This window comes from Equus asinus, chromosome 5, assembly GCF_041296235.1.
Source record: "Equus asinus isolate D_3611 breed Donkey chromosome 5, EquAss-T2T_v2, whole genome shotgun sequence".
Taxonomy (NCBI): domain Eukaryota; kingdom Metazoa; phylum Chordata; class Mammalia; order Perissodactyla; family Equidae; genus Equus; species Equus asinus.
This window is the reverse complement of record NC_091794.1, coordinates 113,126,990-113,148,153: the sequence shown is the minus strand read 5'-3', so window position 1 is coordinate 113,148,153 and position 21,164 is coordinate 113,126,990. Positions and strand designations below refer to the sequence as shown.

General features: G+C 46.7%; 1 protein-coding gene across 11 annotated transcripts in view; it reads right to left on the bottom strand.

Moving 5' to 3' along the window:
* The window catches only part of CFAP74 (cilia and flagella associated protein 74), a 75,401-nt gene that overhangs the window by 18,910 nt on the left and 35,327 nt on the right, over window positions 1–21,164 (bottom strand). For 10 of the 11 annotated variants that reach the window (XM_070511305.1, XM_070511308.1, XM_070511309.1 and 7 more), the window contains 2 exons: window positions 9,201–9,365; window positions 7,508–7,670 (listed from right to left, as the gene is read on the bottom strand). In XM_070511305.1, the coding sequence (XP_070367406.1) occupies window positions 7,508–7,670; window positions 9,201–9,365 (328 nt within the window). The remainder of the gene's footprint in view (window positions 1–7,507; window positions 7,671–9,200; window positions 9,366–21,164) is intronic. The other variant, XM_070511307.1, reaches the window with a different exon arrangement.

Genomic DNA, 21,164 nt, shown 5'->3' with positions numbered 1-21,164 from the left:
TACGACTGGGGGTCTCTTGGTGTCCCAGTGTGGAACCATGTCAATCATTTGCTGGAAACATGGTGAACTTTCATAAATTCTAGAATCAGGCTCATTAATGATTAGGAAAGCTTTCTTCTTTTTTTTGTGGTAACATTGGTTCATAACATAATATAAATTTCATCATTACATTTTGATTTCTCTGTAGATTACATCATGTTTACCACCCAAAGACCAAGTACCATCTATCCCCGCACCCATGTGAAAATCACCTCTTTTGCCCTCCTCCCTCCCCCTTCCCCTCTGGTAACCGTGACTCCAATCTACGTCTCTCTGTGTGTTTGTTGCTGCTTTTACCTTCTATTTATGAGTGAGATCATACGGTATTTGACTTTCTCCCTCTGACTTATTTCGCTTGGCATAATACCCTCAAGGTCCATCCATGTTGTCGCAAATGGCAAGATTTTATCTTTTCTTCCGGCTGAGTAGCATTCCATTGTGTATAAAGACCACAACTTCCTCGTCCGTTTGTCTCTTGATGGGCACATAGGTTGCTTCCAAGTCTTGGCTGTTGTGAAAAATGCTGCAATGAACATAGGGGTGCATATATGTTTACGCATTTGTGTTTTCATGTTCTTTGGATAAATACCCAGCAGTGGGGTAGCTGGATCGTATGGTAGATCTATTCTTAATTTTTTGAGGAATCTCCATACTCTTCTCCATAGTGGCTGCACCAGTTTACACTCCCACCAACGTGTATGAGAGTTCCCTTTTCTAGGAAAGCTTTCTTTAACTATGTGCCCAATGTTATCTGCTTCTTGGGTCTGTTCCATTCTACCAGTTACACTGGATGTTTACTCACTTTCTGGATGTGCGTTGTTTCAACATTTTAGAAAATTCTCAGCAAGTATCTCGTTAAATATTGCCTTTTCCTGACTCCAGTAGACAAGTTACACCTCCTCACTCTGTCCTCCATGGCTTGTACCATTTCTTTCACATTTCCATCTCTGTCTGCATTTAGAAAATTTCTCTGGGTCTATCTTCTAGTTCACCAATTCTCTCTTTAGCACTAATATACAGTTTAACCCAGTGGCTGGGGTTTCATTTTCTTTCTTTTTTTTTTTCAAAGATTTTATTTTTCCTTCTTCTCTCCAAAGCCCCCCGGTACATAGCTGTGTATTTTTAGTTGTGGGTCCTTCTGGTTGTGGCATGTGGGACGCCGCCTCAGTGTGGCCTGACGAGCAGTACCATGTCTGCGCCCAGGATCTGAACCAGCGAAACCCTGGGCCGCTGAAGCAGAGCGTGTGAACTTAACCGCTTGGCCACTGGGGTTTCATTTTCAATGATCATATTCTTACTTCCCGAAGTTTTCTTTGGTTAGTTTTCAGATCTACTTGATCTTATTCTTTCGTGATGTTTTCAATGTATGGAGCATTTTAAAACTCATTTTAGGTGCTGTGTGATAACATCAATATCTGAAACATGCAAGATTGTAGAGCTCTCTGTTGTTTATGTGTGTTGAGTGATTTCTTTCCCATTTCTTTTTATTAAGGAATAATTTACACACAGTAAAATTCACCCTTTTTAGTGTAAACTTCTGCAAGTTCAGACAAATGCATACAGTTGTGTACCCCACACCACAATCAAGCTAGCACAGTCCCATCACCGCAAACCCCCTGCCCCTTTGTAGTTAATCCTTCCCCGGCTCCTGCCGCCCACCGATCCGCTTTCTGTCCCTGTAGTGTTCGTTTTTCCAGAACATCGCACAAATGGAGACATGGTTTGCGGCTTTGGGAGTGTGGCTTCTTTCACCCAGCACGATGCATCTGAGATTCATCCACGTCATCCGTGTATCACTAGTTCATTCCTTTCAGGGCTGAAACATCTCCCACGGCAGGCGCGCTGCACTTTATCCGTGCACCAGCTGACAGGAGTTAGGTAGCTAGGTTTTGGCAATTACAAATAAACCCTCTATAAACATCCACGCACAGGTTTCCACTTAAATGTAAGTTTTCATTTCTTTTGGTAAATACCTGCGAGTGGGGCTGCTGGGTTGTACGACGTTTGTCTAATTTTATGAGAAAGTGCTGAACGTGCACCGCCTCACATCCCAATAGCAACGGATGAGAGTTACGGCTGCTCCTCGCCAGCAGTTGGTATTGTGTTTTTTTGTCTTCTTGCTTTTAATCTTGCCATTCTCACAGGTCTGTACTGGTGCCCCTCTCTGGTTGAATTTGCATTTCCTTCATGTCTGATGATGTGGAGCATCTTTCCATGTGCTTATTTGCCGACCACATATCTTCCTTGGTGAAGTGTCTGTTCCAGCCTTTTGCCCATTTTTAAACTGGGTTATTTGTTTTCTAATTGGGGTTTGAAAGTTTTTTATATATTTTGGATATGTTATCAGATATGCGATTTGCTACTATTTTCTGCCAGTCTGTGGCTTATCTTTTCATTCTCTTAACAGTATCTTTAGAAGAGCAGATATTTTTAGTTTTGATGCAGTTCAGTTTATAATTTTTAAAAAGATGGGTCATGCTTTTGATGTCATATCTAAGAAATCTTTGTCCAACCCAAGGTTACATAGATTTTCTCCTATGTTTCCTTCTAGAAGTTTTATAGTTTTAGGTTTTACATTTAGGTCTAAGATTTATTTTGAATAATTTTTGCTTTCAGTGTGAGGAATGGATGGAGGTTAATTTTTTTGGCATATGTTTATCTAATTGTTAAGGTCTTATTTGTTGGAAAGACTGTTTTTTCTCCAAGGAAACTTTATTGAAGATCAATTGGCCACACTTGTGTGGGTCCATTTTGGATTCTGTTCTGTCCCACCGAGTCCGAGGCCCCCCTTTGCCAGCGCCACACTGTCCTGGTAGTGCAGCTCAGGAGAGGGCTGAAGGCAGGCGGTCTGCGTCCTCCAACTCCGTTCTTCTCTTTCAGAGTTGTTCTGGCTATTTGAGATCCTTTGGATTTCCATATAAATTTTAGAACGAGCTTGTTAATTTCCATGAAAAATCCTGCCAGGATTTGGATTAGAATTGCATCATCCACAGTCAGTTTCAGGAGAACTGACGTCTTAACGATATGGAGCCGTCCAGTGCACCATCTCCATGGATCTTTTATTGAGGCTTTGGTTTATCAGTTTTGTAGTTTTCAGCACACAGACCTGCACATCTTTCTTAGCTTTGTAACTCGGTAGTTCATGTTTTTGGTGCTATTATAAATGGTACTTATAAAAATTCAACTTCCAATTTCTACTATCTAGAAATAAGCCTCATTTCTGTATATTGTATCCTATGACCTTACTAAACTCACTTATTCTGTAGCCTTTTTGCGATTCTTTGGGATTTTCTGGATGGATAATAATGTCGTCTGTAAGTAAAGATAATTTTCTTTCTTTCTTTTCAAACTTTATGTCTTTTATTTCCTTTTCTTGCCTTATTGCACTGAATAGGAGTGAGTGAGTGGACGTCTTCACTGTGTTTCTGATCTTTAGGGAACGGCATTCAATCTCTCATCACTGAGTATGATGTTAACTGTAGGTTTGTTTTTTTAAGATGCCCATTATCAGATAGAGGAAATTCTCTTCTATTCCTAGTTTGCTGAGAGTTTTGATCACGAATGGATATTGAATTTTGTCAAATGCTTTTTCTGCATCAGTTGAGACAATTATATGTTTTTCCTTCTTTGGTCCGTCAGCATGGTGAACTATGTTATGTGATCTTTGAATGTCGCGCAGCCTTGCATCCGAGGACAGACCCCACTTGCGTATGATTTGTGCTCCTCTTCACACACTGCGGGATTCATTTGTTGCTGCCTTGATGACGATACCAAGCAACTTTTGACCGTGAGCTCGTGTTTCTTGGCACATTATCTGTGCAATTCCTTGAGCTCTGAGCTGAACCTGCACTTTTCCAGAGAGGGGTCACCTTTGTGCAGCCAGGCACCCGAAGCTCTTCCCACCCGGACAACTGTCTCCCGAAGCCTCTGCTGGAGATGGTTGGGACGGTGCAGGGTGTGAGTTAGGCTGCAAACCCACATGAGGCCTGGCTGTGGTTCTAAATCCCCAGGGGAGAGTCCCCCAACTTACCTCGGAGCCAAGGGAGAGGGGACCTGTGCTGCTGCTCCCTCGCTGTCCTGCTCGGTGGCACTTTCTTCATCTATTACACACTCATCACCAAGTGTGCAGCCCTCTGAGTCCTCTGCTCGCGTGAGCACTCCCGCCAGACCCACCCTGGGTGGACCCCTGGGTTCAACTCATTCCAAACAACCCCTGCAGTGGTCACGGGGAAGTCCTGCATCAGCAGGTATCGGGAGCCCACGCTGGGATCTGGGCTTCTGCCTGGGCTGCTGCGAGGACCCCCACGACCTCCAGTGGGCATGTGTGTCCCAAACTCCACTCAGAAGATGGCCCCTGCCGACACGTGGTGCTGGGGCTGGGGGGAGTTCGTGGTCAAGCCGCCTGACCTGCTGACTCAGCGCAGGAGGCGGAGGAGGTGGGAGCTGAACCTGCTCACTGTCGCTCCACGCGGGGCAGAACCGCTGTTGCTCCCAGAGTCTCTCTCTTCTTCACTGCTTTGCTATGATTACAAAAATGGTCTTTTTTTAAAGATGGTTTCCTGGAATGTTAGAAATACAGCGAGATGGGGGCTCCATCTGCCCCTGCACCCTGTGCTCACACCAGACGTTTGTGACGATGGAGGGTCCCTTAGGTGAGACGGCCCCACCTCTGGCAAGGCTGCCAGCCGAGGCTGTGGAAGGTGTGGCTCCCTGGTTTAGGGCCACTTTGAAGACCAGGGACTGTCTAATTGGTAGAGGAGGAAAGAAGCAGAGAGGCTAAAAGTCCAGAAAATAAGACTAACAACAAAAGAAGAAAAAAGCTGATCAATATATAATATTGATAAAATATTATATATTTTATCACAAAATATAACGGTGGAAAGAAATCCAAATATATCAAGAATCACAATAATATAAATAGAGGAAATACTGGAGAAAAGTCTAAGACTGTCAGACTGGATAAACAGACCCAGAACGTATAGGACTTCTGTGCCGTAAACTACAAGACGCTGCTAAAAAAAATCAAAGCGGATCTAACCCAACGGGGAAACATGCCCTGTCTATGGATTGAAAGACTCGATATTGTCCATTCCCCCCAAAGTGACCTACAGATTCAATTGATCTATAGATTTGCCATGCCAATCACACCCACACTAGACTTTTCTTTGGAAATCAAGAAGCTCTTTCTAAAATTTATATGGAAATGCAAAGTACCTAAAATATTCAAAGCAAAGACCTTGAAAAAAAGACTTACACCACCCGGCGTCCAGACTTAGGCTAAAGCTGCCGTAATCAGGACAGTGTGGCACTGGAGGGACCAACTGGTCAGAAAAGGGAGTCCAGAAACATCTGTGACAAAGAGAACAAACTGACTTTTGCCAAAGATAGCAAATCGACCCAACGGGGAAAGGAAGGACTTTCCAACACAAGTTCCAGGAATGATTGGACGTCCATGTGGGAAAAGAGCCCGGCCCCTGCCTCATAGCACATGCAAAATCAACTCCAGATCACAGACCTAAACACAGGGCTGCCCCTGTGTCTTTATGACCTTGGGATAGGAAAAAATTCCTAAAAAGGCATAAGAAACAAACTTCAAAAGAAATGATGGATGGATTAGCAAACATTAAAATTGAGGACTTTGATTTAAGAAATGAGATCATAAAGGCAGTACAAAGATGTGGAGGCAACATTTGCAGCAAATACTTGACAAAGGGCCAAGTCTCCAGGGAATGGAAAGAATGCCTGTGAATCAATAAGGAAAAGACAGACAACCCCACAGGAAAGTAGGGGAAAAGCTTTAACAGATATTTCATACCAAAGAGAATCCAAATAGTAGACAGGCTCATGAACAGACCGGCGATCTTGTTGCTGATGTGGGAAATACAAATCAAAACCTCAACAACACGCCTTCACGGGTCCACAGACTGATAGCACCAAGTGCTGCCCACGGTGCTTTCTGTGGGGACGGAAGGCTGGCAGCCACAAGCCCCAGGTGGCTACTGAGCACTTGAAATGTGCTTGTGTGAAGGAGGAGTGCAACTTTTACTCCTCTTTTTAATTTTATTTTGCTGAGGAAGATTTGCCCTGAGCTAACATCTGTGCCAATCTTCTTCTACTTTTTGTATGTGGGATGCTGCCACAGCATGGCTGGTGAGTGGAGTAGGTCTGCGCCCAGGATCTGAACCTGTGAACCTGGACTGCCAAAGCAGAGCGCACGGAACTTTAACCACTCAGCCACAGGGCTGGGCCCCACACTTCTTCAATTTTGATTAATTTTAAATAGCCAGGTGTGGCTAGTAGCAGCTGTGTTGGGTTGCATCCTCTTAGATGCTTTTGTGGGGGGGGGGGTGAATTGGCACAACCACGTTGAAAAAGAACTTGGTCAGCTAATGAAGGTGAAGCTGTGCGTATCCTGTGATGTGGCAAGCACGCACCCGGGTGAGTGCCCCAGAGAAAAGCATGCACAGAAAGACGCGGCCCTGTGGACGACAGCACACACCTCGAAGTCCCCCCAAATGTGAACCGGCAGGGTTCACCCCCGTGGGTTCAACCGTGACTCGAGGCGCGGTCGTGAAAGGAGATGCCATACAGCGGAGGAAGCAGGAAGAACGGCTCACACATCAGTGTGAGGGAGCCTCAAAGTTTGACGCTGAGCAACAGAGCAACTCACAGGAGACTGTGCTCCCCCGGCTCCATTTACGTAAAGGAAGAGATCCAGCCACGTCTGGTATGTGGACGTGGACAGACAAACTATAAAGGGTGGTAGGGGAATGAAAATAATTCCAGATGGCAGTCGCTGGTGCAGAAGAGGCAGTCGAAGTGAGGCCAGCCTCCAGGAATTCTCTTCCTTCTCAAGGTTGGTGCTGGGTTCGGGGTGCCGATGTCATGACTCCTCTTTAAATTGTCCTCATGTGTCATCTGCACTTCTGTACAGAGTTCAGCACAGCCCCAGGCAACCCAGAGCCTCCCGTGACCCGTGAGCAGAGCCTCCCGTCAGCAGGGCCCTCCTCCCCTCCCTCCCTCCCTCCAGTCTGCAGCTGCACCCCTGGAGAAGGGCTCCTCGAATGTCCCAACAGGGACTCCCAAGGGCAGTGAGGAGGGCAACCCCGGTGGCCAGCCTGGTGGTCCAAAGCCAGGATTTCTTTTAAGTCTGCTGTTAAATATAAATGCAAATTTAAAATCTACTCCATAACCAGTAGTTTTTGAATACATGAATATTTTCTTATTTGCTATCACTTAAAATCAGAGCCCTGGAAAAATTCTGCACCATCCCGCCCTCTGGCACCATGCTGGCACATCAGAGCTTTGTCAGAGGCCAGCAGGTGCTCCAGGTGGCTCCTGGAATGGGGCCCTGCAACCCACCCCACCTGGCCTCTTCTTGCCTGTCAAACAGCTGTGACTCAGGGGTCCTGCTGCCGAGGTCCCCAGAGCTGTGTGCCAGGCACGGGCCCGCCAGTGTCCAGCTCACCTGCAGGGCGCCCCTCCTCCTGCTCCTTGCTGTCCAGCTTTCCAGACTCCTTCTGGCTTGTCTCCTCAATGGGAGAGGACTCATTGCCCTCCACGTGCTGCTCAGAAAAACTGGTGGTGACTTTTTCATAAAAACTTTTATCTTCATATGTAAAGACACTGCTCTAAAAAAGAGAATATGACTTTTACTGGCAATTTCCACTTGCCTTTCTCACCCAACTGCCCAGAACCCCGTCACAGCAAGGGCCGCATAGAGAGCCTGGCCATGACCTGGGCTGGGGGCTGCCAGCTCCTGCACACCTCCCCTGACGCCTCTTGCCCTGCCTCACACCGGGGCTCCAGACCACAGCAGCTCTCATCCGGGGGCTCAGGCAGACCCCTCTGCCTTGCTTGCTGTAGCCCAGGCTGGCTTCTCCTCGGTCACCACAGCACTGATGCCCCATCTTGGAGCCCACCGTGGGCTGGGCTCTGGCATGGGGGCGAGTGCAGTCTCCCGCACTGGCCCTCAGCCTTCCTCTCCGCCTGAGCCCCCAGGATGCTGGGTTCCTTTCCCCATGTGGGCTGACCAGTCTCCAGCTCTGTGCTCTCCTTGCTTCAGCCCAGATCCCTGCTGGCCTGAGAACTGGCCCGGCCCCACCTTTGCTCCTCGCCCAGAGGTCACTGCCACCCAGTCCTTGCTCATAACAGAGTGGCCGAGTACCTGTCACGTGTGACTCAGTGCCACAGGGTGAATGGACAGCCTGGGCACAGCTCAGGTGCAGCTGTCGTCCAGCAGGACAGTGCCCACCAGGAGGAGACAGGGCTGGCACCAGCGGAGCACCCTGAGGAGGCACCTGCCCCCATGTCCCCTCCTTACCCACCATCACCTTGGCCCTCCTCCCAGGTTCACATCCTGGCCCCTCCCACCTTTGCTGCAGCTGCTGGTCCGCTGGCTGCCTGGGGGACCCCTGACTGTTGGCCCCTCATTCCCTGAGGGAGACCCTTCCAGTCCTTTGCTGAGACCCCTCAATGCAGCAGACAGAACTGCAAAGTAGGAGCTTAGTGCTCCCTGTAGGAAAGTTTCAACTAATTCAGACGTGTATTTAAAAAGGGCAGTTTCTCTCACCAATTTCACCCCCAAATGACCCCCAGGATCCACTGGGTGTGGCAGAAGTTGTCTCCACGGATGGGGTCCCACCTGTGATGCTCTGAGGCTGTTTCCATTCACTTAGCAGCATGGTGCACAGCCTTCCCGTGAAAGCAGCAAGGCCCCCCTCGCGCCTTTGGAGAAGGTGCAGGTACGGGGCAGCGTCTGCCTTGGTTCTCAGCCTGAGTCATCTGGGCTGGGCTGCCCAAGCCCATGCTGGGACTTTGGAGGCGCACCAGGAGAAGGGAAGGCCTCCTGGGGCTCTCAGGCCTTGGAGCTCCTGGTCACCGCCCTGTCACTACATGCTCGAGAGGGGACAGCGTCCTGCTGCCATTGTGCCTGTGGCCAGGTGGCCCCTGGTGTCCTCCTTATGGATGGAGACCAATCTCTTCTATTTAGACTGATGAGGATGTCCTGCCACCCCTTCTCCTCCAGCCCCGTGCCAACAAACTCCTTCTTGTCATTGCCCATTTTACACTTGGGGGACTGACTTAGGGGAGGGAGGCACCACACCCTGCCCTTGGCTGAGCATCCACAGCTATTGACAGGAAGCAAGCAGCACACTCACTATTTTCAGGACCGACTGGGAGATGTCCATCTCACAGGACTCAGAGGCCAGAAGAAACTTGAATCTGGTGCCCAAGCCCCCGGCGTTGGTCAGTGTGATGATCCGGGATGCAGTCTCGCCTACCACGTAGCTGCCGAAGTCGACGAGCTCCTTGTCGAGGGACAGCTGCCAAAAGACCCCAATGAGCCAGGGGGGCTGCACTGGGCTTGCAGCAAGGGCTCCTCTCCCAACTGCCAGCCTGCAGCCCTGACGTGGCACAAGGAGCTCTGGCCTCCCTCCTGCTCAGGGGCGAGGCCTGCATCTGGCCCCCGGTGGGAGAGGCAGTGTTTCTGCATGCCGCAGGGACACGATCCACATCCGAGAAATCACAGATTGGTGTATTGACCGTGACAAGTTGGGAGCGCCAGAGTCTCATTTTTTTAAAAGTCAAGCCGGTTAAAAAGAAATGAGCCATCAAGCCATGAAAAGGCATGGAAGAAACTTAAATGCATTAACCAAGCGAGAGAAGCCCGTCTGCAAAGGCTCCACACTGTGTGATTCCATTACAACCCGGAAAAGGCAAAACTAAGGAGATGATAAAAACACCAGCGGTTATATATTAACAAAAGTCTTAATGCAGCAAGAAGACATGACAGTTACAAACATTTATGCACCTAATGATGGACCTTCGAAACATACGACACAAGAACTGACAGAATTGAAGGGAGAAATAGTCAGTTTACAATAATAGTTGGAGACTTCAACACCCCACTCACAATAATGGACAGAACAAGCACACAGAACATTAGTAAGGAAATTGAAGACTTAGACGACAAAATTAACTAACCAGATCAAACAGACACACACAGAATGCTCTATCCAACCACGGCACACGCGTTTTTCTCAAGTGCACATGGAACATATTCCAGGCCATATGTTGGGCCACAAATTAAATCTCAATAGATCTAAAAAGATAGATATCATACAAAATATCTTCTCTGACCACAATAGGATAAAGTTAGAAGTCAATAAAATAAAGAAAACTGAAAAATTCTCAAAATTGTGTAAATTAAACAACACACTTTTAAACAACAAATGAATCAAAGAAGAAATCACAAGAGAAATTATAAAATAATTAGAGACAAATGAAAATAAAAGTACAACATACCAAAACTTACAGGATGCAGAGAAGAGTGCTGAAAGGGAAATTTATGGCTATAAATGCTGACATTAAAAAACAAGAAAGATGGAGCTGGCCCCGTGGCCGAGTGGTTAAGTTCGTGCGCTCTGCTGCCGGCAGCCCAGTGTTTCGTTGGTTCGAATCCTGGGCGCGGACATGGCACTGCTCATCAAGCCACGCTGAGGCAGCGTCCCACATGCCACAACTAGAAGGACCCACAACGAAGAATATACAACTATGTACCGGGGGGCTTTGGGGAGAAAAAGGAAAAAAATAAAATCTTTAAAAAAAAACCAAGAAAGATCTCAAATCAAACTATCTTTGTCACTTAAGGAACTAGAAAAAGAACGAACTTAACCCAAAGGCAGCAGAAGGGACGGAATATTAAAGATTAGAGCAGAGATAAACAAAATAGAGTATAGAAAACAATACAGAAAAATCAATGAAACCAAAAGTTGGTTCTTTGAAAAGATCAACAAAAGTGACAGACCTTTAGCTAGCTGGACTAAGCGAAAAAGAAAGAAGACTCAGATTACTAAAATCAGAAATTAAAGTGGGGACATTACTACCAATTCTACAGAAACAAGGACAGTAAGACTGTACTATAAGCAATCGTACACCAAAAAATTGGGAAACCTAGATGAAACGGGCAAATTCCTAGAAACACAAAACCTACCAAGACTAAATCACAAAGAAATAGACAGTCTGAACAGACCTGTAACTGGTAAGGAGATGGAATCAGGAATCAAAAATCTCTCCACTAAAAAAAGCCCTGGACCTCACAGCTTCACTGAATTCTACCAAACATTTCAAGAACTAACACCAATTCTGCTCAAACTTTTCCCAGAGTTTGAGGTAGGGAACACTTCCCAACTCATTCTATGAGGCCAGCATTACTCTGATAACAAAGCCAGACAAACACACCACTGGAAAAGAAAACTACAGAGCAATATCTCTCAAGAACATTGATGTAAACTCCTCAACAAAACATTAGCGAACCAAATTCAGCAGCATATTAAAAGCAACATACAGGGGCCGGCCTCGTGGTGTAGTGGTTAAGTTCGCATGTTCCACTTTGGTGGCCAGGGTTCACTGGTTTGGATCCCGGGTGTGGACACACACACACTGCCTATTGAGCCATGCTGTGGCAGGCATCCTATGTAAAAAACAGAGGAAGATGCGCACAGATCTTAGCTTAGGGCCAGTCTTCCTCAGCAAAAAAGAAGAGGATTGGTGGCGGGTGTTAGCTCAGGGCTAATCTTCTTCAAAAAATAAAACAAAATAAAATTTTAAAAAAGGAATATACACTATGACCAAGAGAGATGCCTTCCTGGAATGCAAAGATGGTTGAACATATAAAAATCAATCAATGTAATATGTCACATAAACAAAATGCAGGAAAAAAACCCCACATAATCATCTCAATTGACTCAGAGAAAGCATCTGACAAAATTCAACGCTCTTTCATGAAAAAGCACTCAACAAAATAGGAATGGAAGGAAACTACGTCCACATGACAAAAGCCATATATAAAAAAACCCCACAGAAAACATCAAATACTTAATGGTGAAAGACTGAAGGCTTTTCCTCTAAGATCAAGTACAAGACAAGGATGCCTGCTTTCACCACTTCTATTACGCCTAGAGCTGGAAGTTCTAGCCAGAGCAATTAGGCAAGAAAAATAAATAAAAAGGATCCAAATTGGAAAGGAAGAAGTAAAATTCTCTCTGTTTGTAGACGACATGATCTTATATATAGAAAATCCTAAAGACTCCACAAAAAAGCAATTAGATCTAGTAAACAAACTCAGCAAAGTAGCAAGATACAAAGTCAACACAAAAAAAAATAAGTTGCATTTCTATACATGAACAATGAACAATCAGAAAAGGAAATTCTAAAAACAATCCCATTGACAACAGCAAAAAAGAATAAAATTCTTAGGAATTAACTTAACCAAGGAGGTGAAAGACTTGTACAACGAAAACTACAAAACATCGCTGAGAGAAATCAAAGGAGACACAAATAAATGACACACACCTCATGTTCACGGATTGTTAAGGGGTCAATATTACCCAAGCAGGCTAGATTCAACGCAATCCCCATCAAAATCCCAATGACGTTTTTATGGAAATAGAAAAACCCATCCTAAAGTTCACATGGAATCTCAAAGGACCCAGAATAGCCAAAAAAATCTTGAAAAAGAAGAACAAAGCTAGAAGATTCACACTTCCAGATTTCAAAACTTACTATAGGGGCCAGCCCAGTGGTGCAGTGGCTAAGTGCGCACATTCTGCTTCGGCAGCCCCGGGTTCGCCGGTTCACATCCTGGGTGTGGACATGGCACCGCTTGGCAAGCCATGCTGTGGTAGGTGTCCCATGTATAAAGCAGAGGAAGGTGGGCATGGATGTGAGCTCAGGGCCAGTCTTCCTCAGCAAAAAGAGGAAGATTGGCAGCAGATGTTAGCTCAGGGCTAAGCTTCCTCAAAAAAAAAAAACAACTTACTATAAAGATACAGTTACTGAGACAGTGTGGTGTTGGCATAAAGACAGACATATAGACAAATGGAGTAGACTAGAGAGCCCACAAATAAACCCTCACATATGTGGTCAAATGATTTTCGACAAGGGTTCCAAGACCATTCAAAGGAGAAAGCACAGTCTTTTCAACAAATGGCGCTGGGAAAACTGGATATTCATGTTCAACAGAATGAAGTTGAACCCTCAACTAACACAATATACAAAAGTTAACTCAAAATGGATCAAGGATCTAAACATGAGACCTAAAGCAATAAAACTCTCAGAGAAACATAAGACAAAAGCTTCACAACATTGGCTTTGGCAGTGATTTCTTGGATATGACACCAACGGCACAGGCAACAAAAGATAAACTAGACAAATTGGATTTGATGAAAATTGAAAAATTTTGTACATCAAAAGATATTATCTAGGGGCCATCCCCATGGCATCGTGGTTAAGTTTGCACGCTCCACTTTGTCTCCAGGTATTTATTGATTTCTGCTTTGATTTCTTCATTGACCCAGTTGTTTTTCAGTAGCATTTTGTTTAATCTCCACATATTAGTGGCTTTTCTGATTTTCTTCCTGTAGTTGATCTCTAGTTTCATACCTCTGTGGTTAGAAAAGACGCTTGGTATTATTATTTAAATCTTCTTAAATTGTGGGTTGAAGATTGGCCCTGAGCTAACATCTGTGCCAATCTTTCTCTGTTTTATGTGGGATGCTGCCACAGTGCGGCTTGATGAGCAGTGCTAGGTCTGCGCCTGGGATCCGAACCTGCAAACCCCGGGCAGCCAAAGCAAAGAGCACTTGGGACTTGTTTTGTGGCCTAATAAGTGACCAATCCTGGAGAATGTTCCATGTGCATTTGAAAAGAACGTGTATTCTCTGGTTTTTGGGTGGAATGTTCTGTACATATCTACTAGTCCATCTGGTGTAATATGTCATTTATGGCCAATGTTTCCTTATTGATCTTCTATTTGGATGATCTATCCATTGGTGTAAGTGGAGTGCCAAAGTCCCCTACTATTATTGTGTTACTGTCTATTTCTCCTTTTACATCTGTTAATAATTGCTTTATACATTTAGGTGTGTGCTCTTTGCTTTGGCCAATCTTCCTTACACACACACACACACACATACACACACAAAGACACTATCTACAGAGTAAAAAGGCAACCCACAGAATGGGAGAAATATTTGCAAATCATACATCTGATAAGGGATTAATACCCAGAATGTGTAAAGAACTCCTAAAATTCAACAACAAAAAACACAACAACTGGACTCAAAAATGGGCAAAGGACTTGAATAGACATTTCTCCAAAGAAGACAGACCGTGGCCAAGAAGCACATGAGGAGATGCTCAGCATCAGTAATCATTAGGGAAATGCACATCAACACTACAATGAGATACAATTCACATTCATTAGGATGCCTGCTATCAAAAGAACAGAAAACAAGTGTTGGGGAGGATGTGGAGAAATTGGAACTTTTGTGCTCTGTTGGTGGAAACATAAAATGGTACAGCTACTGTGGAAGACAGTATGGAGGTTCCCCCCAAAAATAAAAAATAGAATTACAATATGATCTAGCGAATCCACTTCTGTGTATATACCCAAAAAAATCAAAAGCACTTTCTTAACGAGATATTTGCACATCCATGTTCATAGCACCATTATTCATGGTAGCTAAAACATGGAAGCAACCCAAGTGTCCAATGATGGATAAACAGATAAACAAAGTGTAGCATAAACATACAATGGAATATTATTCAGGCTTAAAAAGGAAGGAAATTCTGTCACACGCTATAGTATGGATGAATCTTGAGCACATTCTGCTGAGTGATAAACCAGTCACAAAAGGACAAACACTGTCATTCCACTTTCAGGAGGCACTTAGAGTAGTCAAATTCATAGAGAAAGAAACTAGGATGCTGGTTGCCAGCGACTGGGAGGAAGGGCGAATGGAGAGTCAATGTACAGATTTTCAGTTTTACGAGATGAAAAAAGTCATGGGGATGGATGGTGGTGATAAATTTTATGTTAATGCGCATTTTGCCACAATAAAAAAAAAAAGAAAAAACGATCAGTGGTTGCTGGGGTGGGGACAGCGGATGAGGAGGTGGAGCCCAGAGGGCTTTGAGGGCAAGGAAACCGCTCTGTATGATGCTACAAATGGAGGACACGTGTCATTACACATTTGTCTAAACCCATAGAATGGACGACACAAGAGTGAACAGAAGTGGAAACTACGGACTCTGGGTGCTAACGACGCATCAGTGCAGGTCTGTCAGATGTAACAAATGCACCCTCTGGCGGGGACGTGGGCAATGTGGAGGCTGCGCACGTTTGCAGGGGCAGGGATCGATGAGAAATCTCTCAACCTTCTGCTCAATTTTGCTGTGAACCTGAAACTGCTCTAAAAAATGTAGTCTATGAAAAAAATATTATTTAGGCATTTGAGGAAATCCGAGGGTGGAATGTAGAATGTTACAAAACAACCTCACTTTATTACAATTTTATGAAACAACCTGACTGAAGAAGGTGGGGAGAGGTTCTGAGCTGAGTAAGCGGAAGAACGGAACCTGTAGGCTAAAGGCACCTGCCTGCAAGTGCCGGGCTCTGGTGGGACGCTGCTTCCCCGGAGCGGGGCTTAGCAGGTGCGTACTGCACATGTGCATGCAGGCAGAACGATGAAGGGAGTGGGCAGGGAAGTGAGAGCTCACTGCTGGAGTGGGAGTTTACAAATAAGCAAGAAGACGAGCGATCCGTTGGTCGTGGGTTGGAATTGGAGACATCAGTATGAACTCATGTTTAGCTTAATATAGATGCAGATGGTCAATTAAACAAATACAGACGTGCATCCACACGCAGGTTAGTGCACACGCATGTCTCCTTGCTCTGTCAGGTGAGAAGGTTTAGAAGCAACGACATGCCGGTAGCCACGAGCACACCTCTGTCCAGGCACTGGCTTCCAGTGCCATTCTCTAGGAATAGGAACAGGGCTCCCTCTGGGACGGGCAGGAAATATGCACCAGGACTGGAGCATTCCTTAGTTTCAGAAAGAGAGGAAGTGCTCAAGGAAAAACTTCTAAAGACACGATGATACAGTCTGTCAGAGGACACAGGAGCCAACTGACATTCTCCCAACGTGCAAACAGGAAAAACGTGAGCAACAAAGTAAAGTTGTACTTGATGATAAAATTCAAAGAATGAAATAAATGGTTTTATAAATTAACAAATGAGGAAGAACAGATAAGTCTCAAATACATAATTCCAAATAATTTACATAGATATTTGGCAAGATGATGGAAAAAGAGAAACGTGACAGTGAAGAAATCTGACAGCTACACCTCTGCAGGTGGCCGAGGTCAACGTCACACGGCGAGTCATCTACATCATGGGCCCTTGACACGATGCGACGGGAAGGCACTACATACCTGTGGTCTTCCTCTGAAATAACCTCAGTCTATCCATGAGACACACATCCCACAAAGTAACTGACCAGCACTCCTCCAAACTGTCAAGGTCATCGAACAAAAGAAAATCTCAGATACCATCACAGCCGCAAGGACCCTATGGTGGAACCACCACCATAAGCCATGTGCTACACTGGATGTGACACAGAATAGAAATCGGGCATTAGGTGAAAACTAAGGAAATTGGAATAAAGTGCCTTCTTTAGTTAATAATAATATGTCGATGTTGGTTAATAATTTAATAAATGTGTCATACTAACGTAAGGTGTTAATTATAGGGGAACCTGGGTGTGTGTGGTGCGTACAGCTAGTCTTTGCAATATCTTTGCATTTTTTCTGTAAATCTAAAACTATTCTAAAGAGAGTCAAGCCTGCCTTCCCCTCATCGAGGGGTCAGGAGGAGGTGAGGACGCATGCCAGGCTCAGAGGGCCTAGCAGGGTGACTGCCACCCAGGTGAGGTCAGCCGTGCCACCGACACTTCCTTCTAGAATGAGAGTCGTCCTCTGGGGCAGTCACCTGATGCAGAGCCGTCCGGGCACTGGCTAGGAACGCTGTGCCTAGGCTGCCTCCTCGTGAGGCTTTTCTGGGCACGGAGTTTAGAGGCCAGGCAGTCACTCTCCTCTGCTCCTGCTTCAGACACACATCCAGGGGCTGCTGAGGTGAATGGGCAGGAGAGTTTCTCAGAGAGCTGAGCAGGGTGAACGCATGTGCGTGTGCATGTGCATGTGTGTGTGTGCGAGTAGGTGCATGTGTGTGTGAATGCATATGTGTGCGTGTGTGAATGCATTGTGGGTATGCGTGAATGTGTGTGTGAATGCATTGTGGGTATGCGTGAATGCGTGTGTGAATGCATTGTGGGTATGCGTGAATGTGTGTGTGAATGCATTGTGGGTATGCGTGAATGCGTGTGTGAATGCATTGTGGGTATGCGTGAATGTGTGTGTGAATGCATTGTGGGTATGCGTGAATGTGTGTGTGAATGCATTGTGGGTATGCGTGAATGTGTGTGTGAATGCATTGTGGGTATGCGTGAATGTGTGTGTGAATGCACTGTGGGTATGCGTGAATGTGTGTGTGAATGCATTGTGGGTATGCGTGAATGTGTGTGTGAATGCATTGTGGGTATGCGTGAATGTGTGTGTGAATGCATTGTGGGTATGCGTGAATGTGTGTGTGAATGCATTGTGGGTATGCGTGAATGTGTGTGTGAATGCATATGTGCGCGTGTGTGAATGCATTGTGGGTATGCGTGAATGTGTGTGTGAATGCATTGTGGGTATGCGTGAATGCGTGTGTGAATGCATTGTGGGTATGCGTGAATGTGTGTGTGAATGCATGTGCACGTGTGTGAATGCACTGTGGGTATGCGTGAATGCGTGTGTGAATGCATTGTGGGTATGCGTGAATGCGTGTGTGAATGCATTGTGGGTATGCGTGAATGTGTGTGTGAATGCATTGTGGGTATGCGTGAATGTGTGTGTGAATGCATTGTGGGTATGCGTGAATGTGTGTGTGAATGCATTGTGGGTATGCGTGAATGCGTGTGTGAATGCATTGTGGGTATGCGTGAATGCGTGTGTGAATGCATTGTGGGTATGCGTGAATGTGTGTGTGAATGCATTGTGGGTATGCGTGAATGTGTGTGTGAATGCATGTGGGTGCAAGTGTGTGAGCACAGGCATGTGTGTATACATATGGGGACGTGTGCATGTGAATGCATGTGTGTGTGTGTGTGAATGCATTGTGCATGTGGGTGTGTGTGTGAATGCATGTGTGTGTGTGTGAATGCATTGTGCATGTGTGTGAATGCATTGTGGGTATGCGTGAATGTGTTTGAATGCATATGTGTGTGTGTGTGAATGCATTGTGCATGTGGGTGTGTGAATGCATGTGGGGGGGTATGTGGGCAGGTGACCTGTCTCTTAGCTATAGGCCACCAGACTTCAAGAAGCCACGTCTAGACAGGATGGGGAGGGTCACCCCTCTCAGAGATCCTGAGCTGGAGGCAGTGCCTGGGTGGGCCTGGGTTGTCTACCTGGGAAGGGACCGTGTGTATTCTGTGTGTGGGAATGAGAGAAGAGAACATGTGCACGCCTGGGGGGCTGGTGGGCTGTACCGTGATGGGGACCACTATGTGCCCCCCAAGCCATTCTCCCTTTTTCCTTTCATGATAGAGCCCCTGAGGTCCAGCTGGACAGAGCCACCCTGCAGGGGTTCTATTTCTTGGCCCACCTTGCCAGGTGTCAACATGCAATTGAGTTTGGAGGCGACTGTGAAACTTCTGGCTCGTGCTTAGGACCCCACCTTTCTCCCTTCCCTTGGACCAGGAATGGACAACACTGCGGAAGCCATTTGTTGAGGAAGGCAGCACAGCCCCCAGCCCAGACCCTTATCTCTGAGACAAGCAAGTTCTTCCTTAGCTAAGCTACAGTCCTGGGTGCCTTTGTCATAGCAGCTTCACCTGATGAAGTGACGACCAGATTGCATGAGAGGCCCGAGGACCCCTGGGACCGTGTGCCGGGCATTTGGCTGCAGAACAGTGGCCCTCCGTGCACTTGGCGATGGGCCGGGCAACAGCTGTTGCTGTCACTCGTCATGCCCCCTCTGGCCAATAGAGCCCTCTTCCCCTGTCGGCCTCCAAGCTCCCCTGAGCCTCCAGCCCCGCGGAGAAGGCCCAGTAATGCTTCTTTCTTCACTAAGTTATTTGTGCCTCTATGAATTCCTTTCTTCACTGATTTTTAGTGAAAGGAGGAGTTGGCACAATCATCACTTCCAGTGAAGGCCCGTTAGCTTCTCTTACCCCTCTCTCTGTTTCGAGATGAGGTCATTGGTTTTCACCCATTCATGTGTTTCAATCACGTTGGTTCTAGCTAAGAGACAGGTCACCTGCCCACATACCCCCCCACATGCATTCACACACCCAGCTGTGTGCTTTCCGGGCCCATCAGGGAAGGAGCCTGAGGCCTTGCTGCCCAGTGGGGCCTGGCCTTCTCCCACGGCAGAGCCCTGGGTTGAATCTTGGCGCCACCATGCACACACTCTTTCTGTGCTGTGGGCCACTCTGTGGAGAAGGCAGCACGCGAGCCAGGTAAGGTGGCTGTCCCGGAGGCAGGGAGCCATGGCAGACAGCAGCTTTCCACAGCCTCTGTGCGGCTTGGCAGCTCCCAGCAGAGCTGCCTCCACCCGGGCTGTGTGCACAGGCCGTGTGTGAACCAGAGCAGGGCCCAGGGCCGCCAGGGCTGTGGGTGGGTAACAGGAGCACCGAGAAGAATGGATTGAACCAACGTGATTGAAACACATGAATGGGTGAAAACCAACGACCTCATCTCGAAACAGAGAGAGGGGTAAGAGAAGCTAACGGGCCTTCACTGGAAGTGATGATTGTGCCAACTCCTCCTTTCACTAAAAATCAGTGAAGAAAGGAATTCATAGAGGCACAAATAACTTAGTGAAGAAAGAAGCATTACTGGGCCTTCTCCGCGGGGCTGGAGGCTCAGGGGAGCTTGGAGGCCGACAGGGGAAGAGGGCTCTATTGGCCAGAGGGGGCATGACGAGTGACAGCAACAGAAAACACTTCCCCTCCTGCGACGTGTCTGTTCAGGCGGGAATCGTTAGCAGTCGCTAAAACCATGAGGTGACGACCCTGATCCAGGGGACTGGCTATTGGTGAAGTGCTGAAGTGCGGAACACAGCAATCGACAGGGCTGTCCTCTGTGACCCAGAGACTGATCTTGGTGTCAGTACCAGTGGGCGGGGGGCTGGCAGGCAGCCACTACGTGCCTCCTGATGCAACACAACATGAGGAACCGTCTTGCCCAAAAGGCCCTCCCTGAGTCAAACAGAATTTACTTGAATGTCCAGTCTATGGAGGGTTGTGGGTCTGTTTCAGCCCCTTACGGTTTAAAGATAACATGACTGTTTTCATCCAGTTCCCAACGTTAATGTCCAGTTTAAAGGAAAGAGGAGACAGAGGGACATGTTACCTGGAACCATAGAAAGCAATCAACAAATTCAGAATGTAGGACGTTCTATGAGAGAACTGGCCTGTCAATTTCATGACCAAAAGTGGGATGGGGCACATTCTCGCTCCAAAGAGACTTAAGAGGGACTGGGGCGATGGTGGGCCGGGACACCTGCACAGGCAGAATCCATCTGATGAACTATTTGGGAACTCAGGAGTCTGATCAAGTCTGGCAACTTCCAGAGGAAGTTGTGGATGGCCAATTGTGACCAATTTTGGTCAATCCCAGCTCTTAGCACAGTATTACTACCCACCCCATACCCCAGCCACATGGCAGACAGCTGTGTGTTCCTGGAGCGACTTGCACACAGCTTGCAGGAGCCAGGGTGGAAAAAAAGACCCTGTCTTCCAAACATCGGGGATCTCTGCTGTGACCACAGAGGCGCTGACAACGAGGCAGGTGGCCACAGCTGCTGCCCCTCCCCCTCCAGCTGGAGAGACATCCAGGGGATTCAAAAGGTTGATGTCCTTGTTTCTTCCCCCCCCTCATTTTTCTCTTTTCCCCCAGATATTAAAGACTAGGACATTCAAAACAACTGTAGAGACAGGGAAAAGTAGAAAGTGACTGTGCGTACTCAGGGAAAGGCTCAGAAAAGACCTGGAAGACATTAAGTTTACACTTCAGGCTGATCCTTGGCACAGAGACAGCCTCCAACAATCAAAAAACTATAAACAAAAACAAAAAAAACACCCCAGGGGAAGGGGAGAATCTGATTTCCAGAGTTACCACATGACTAGATCAAATGTCCAGTTTTCCACAAAAAATCACAAGGCGTACAAAGAATC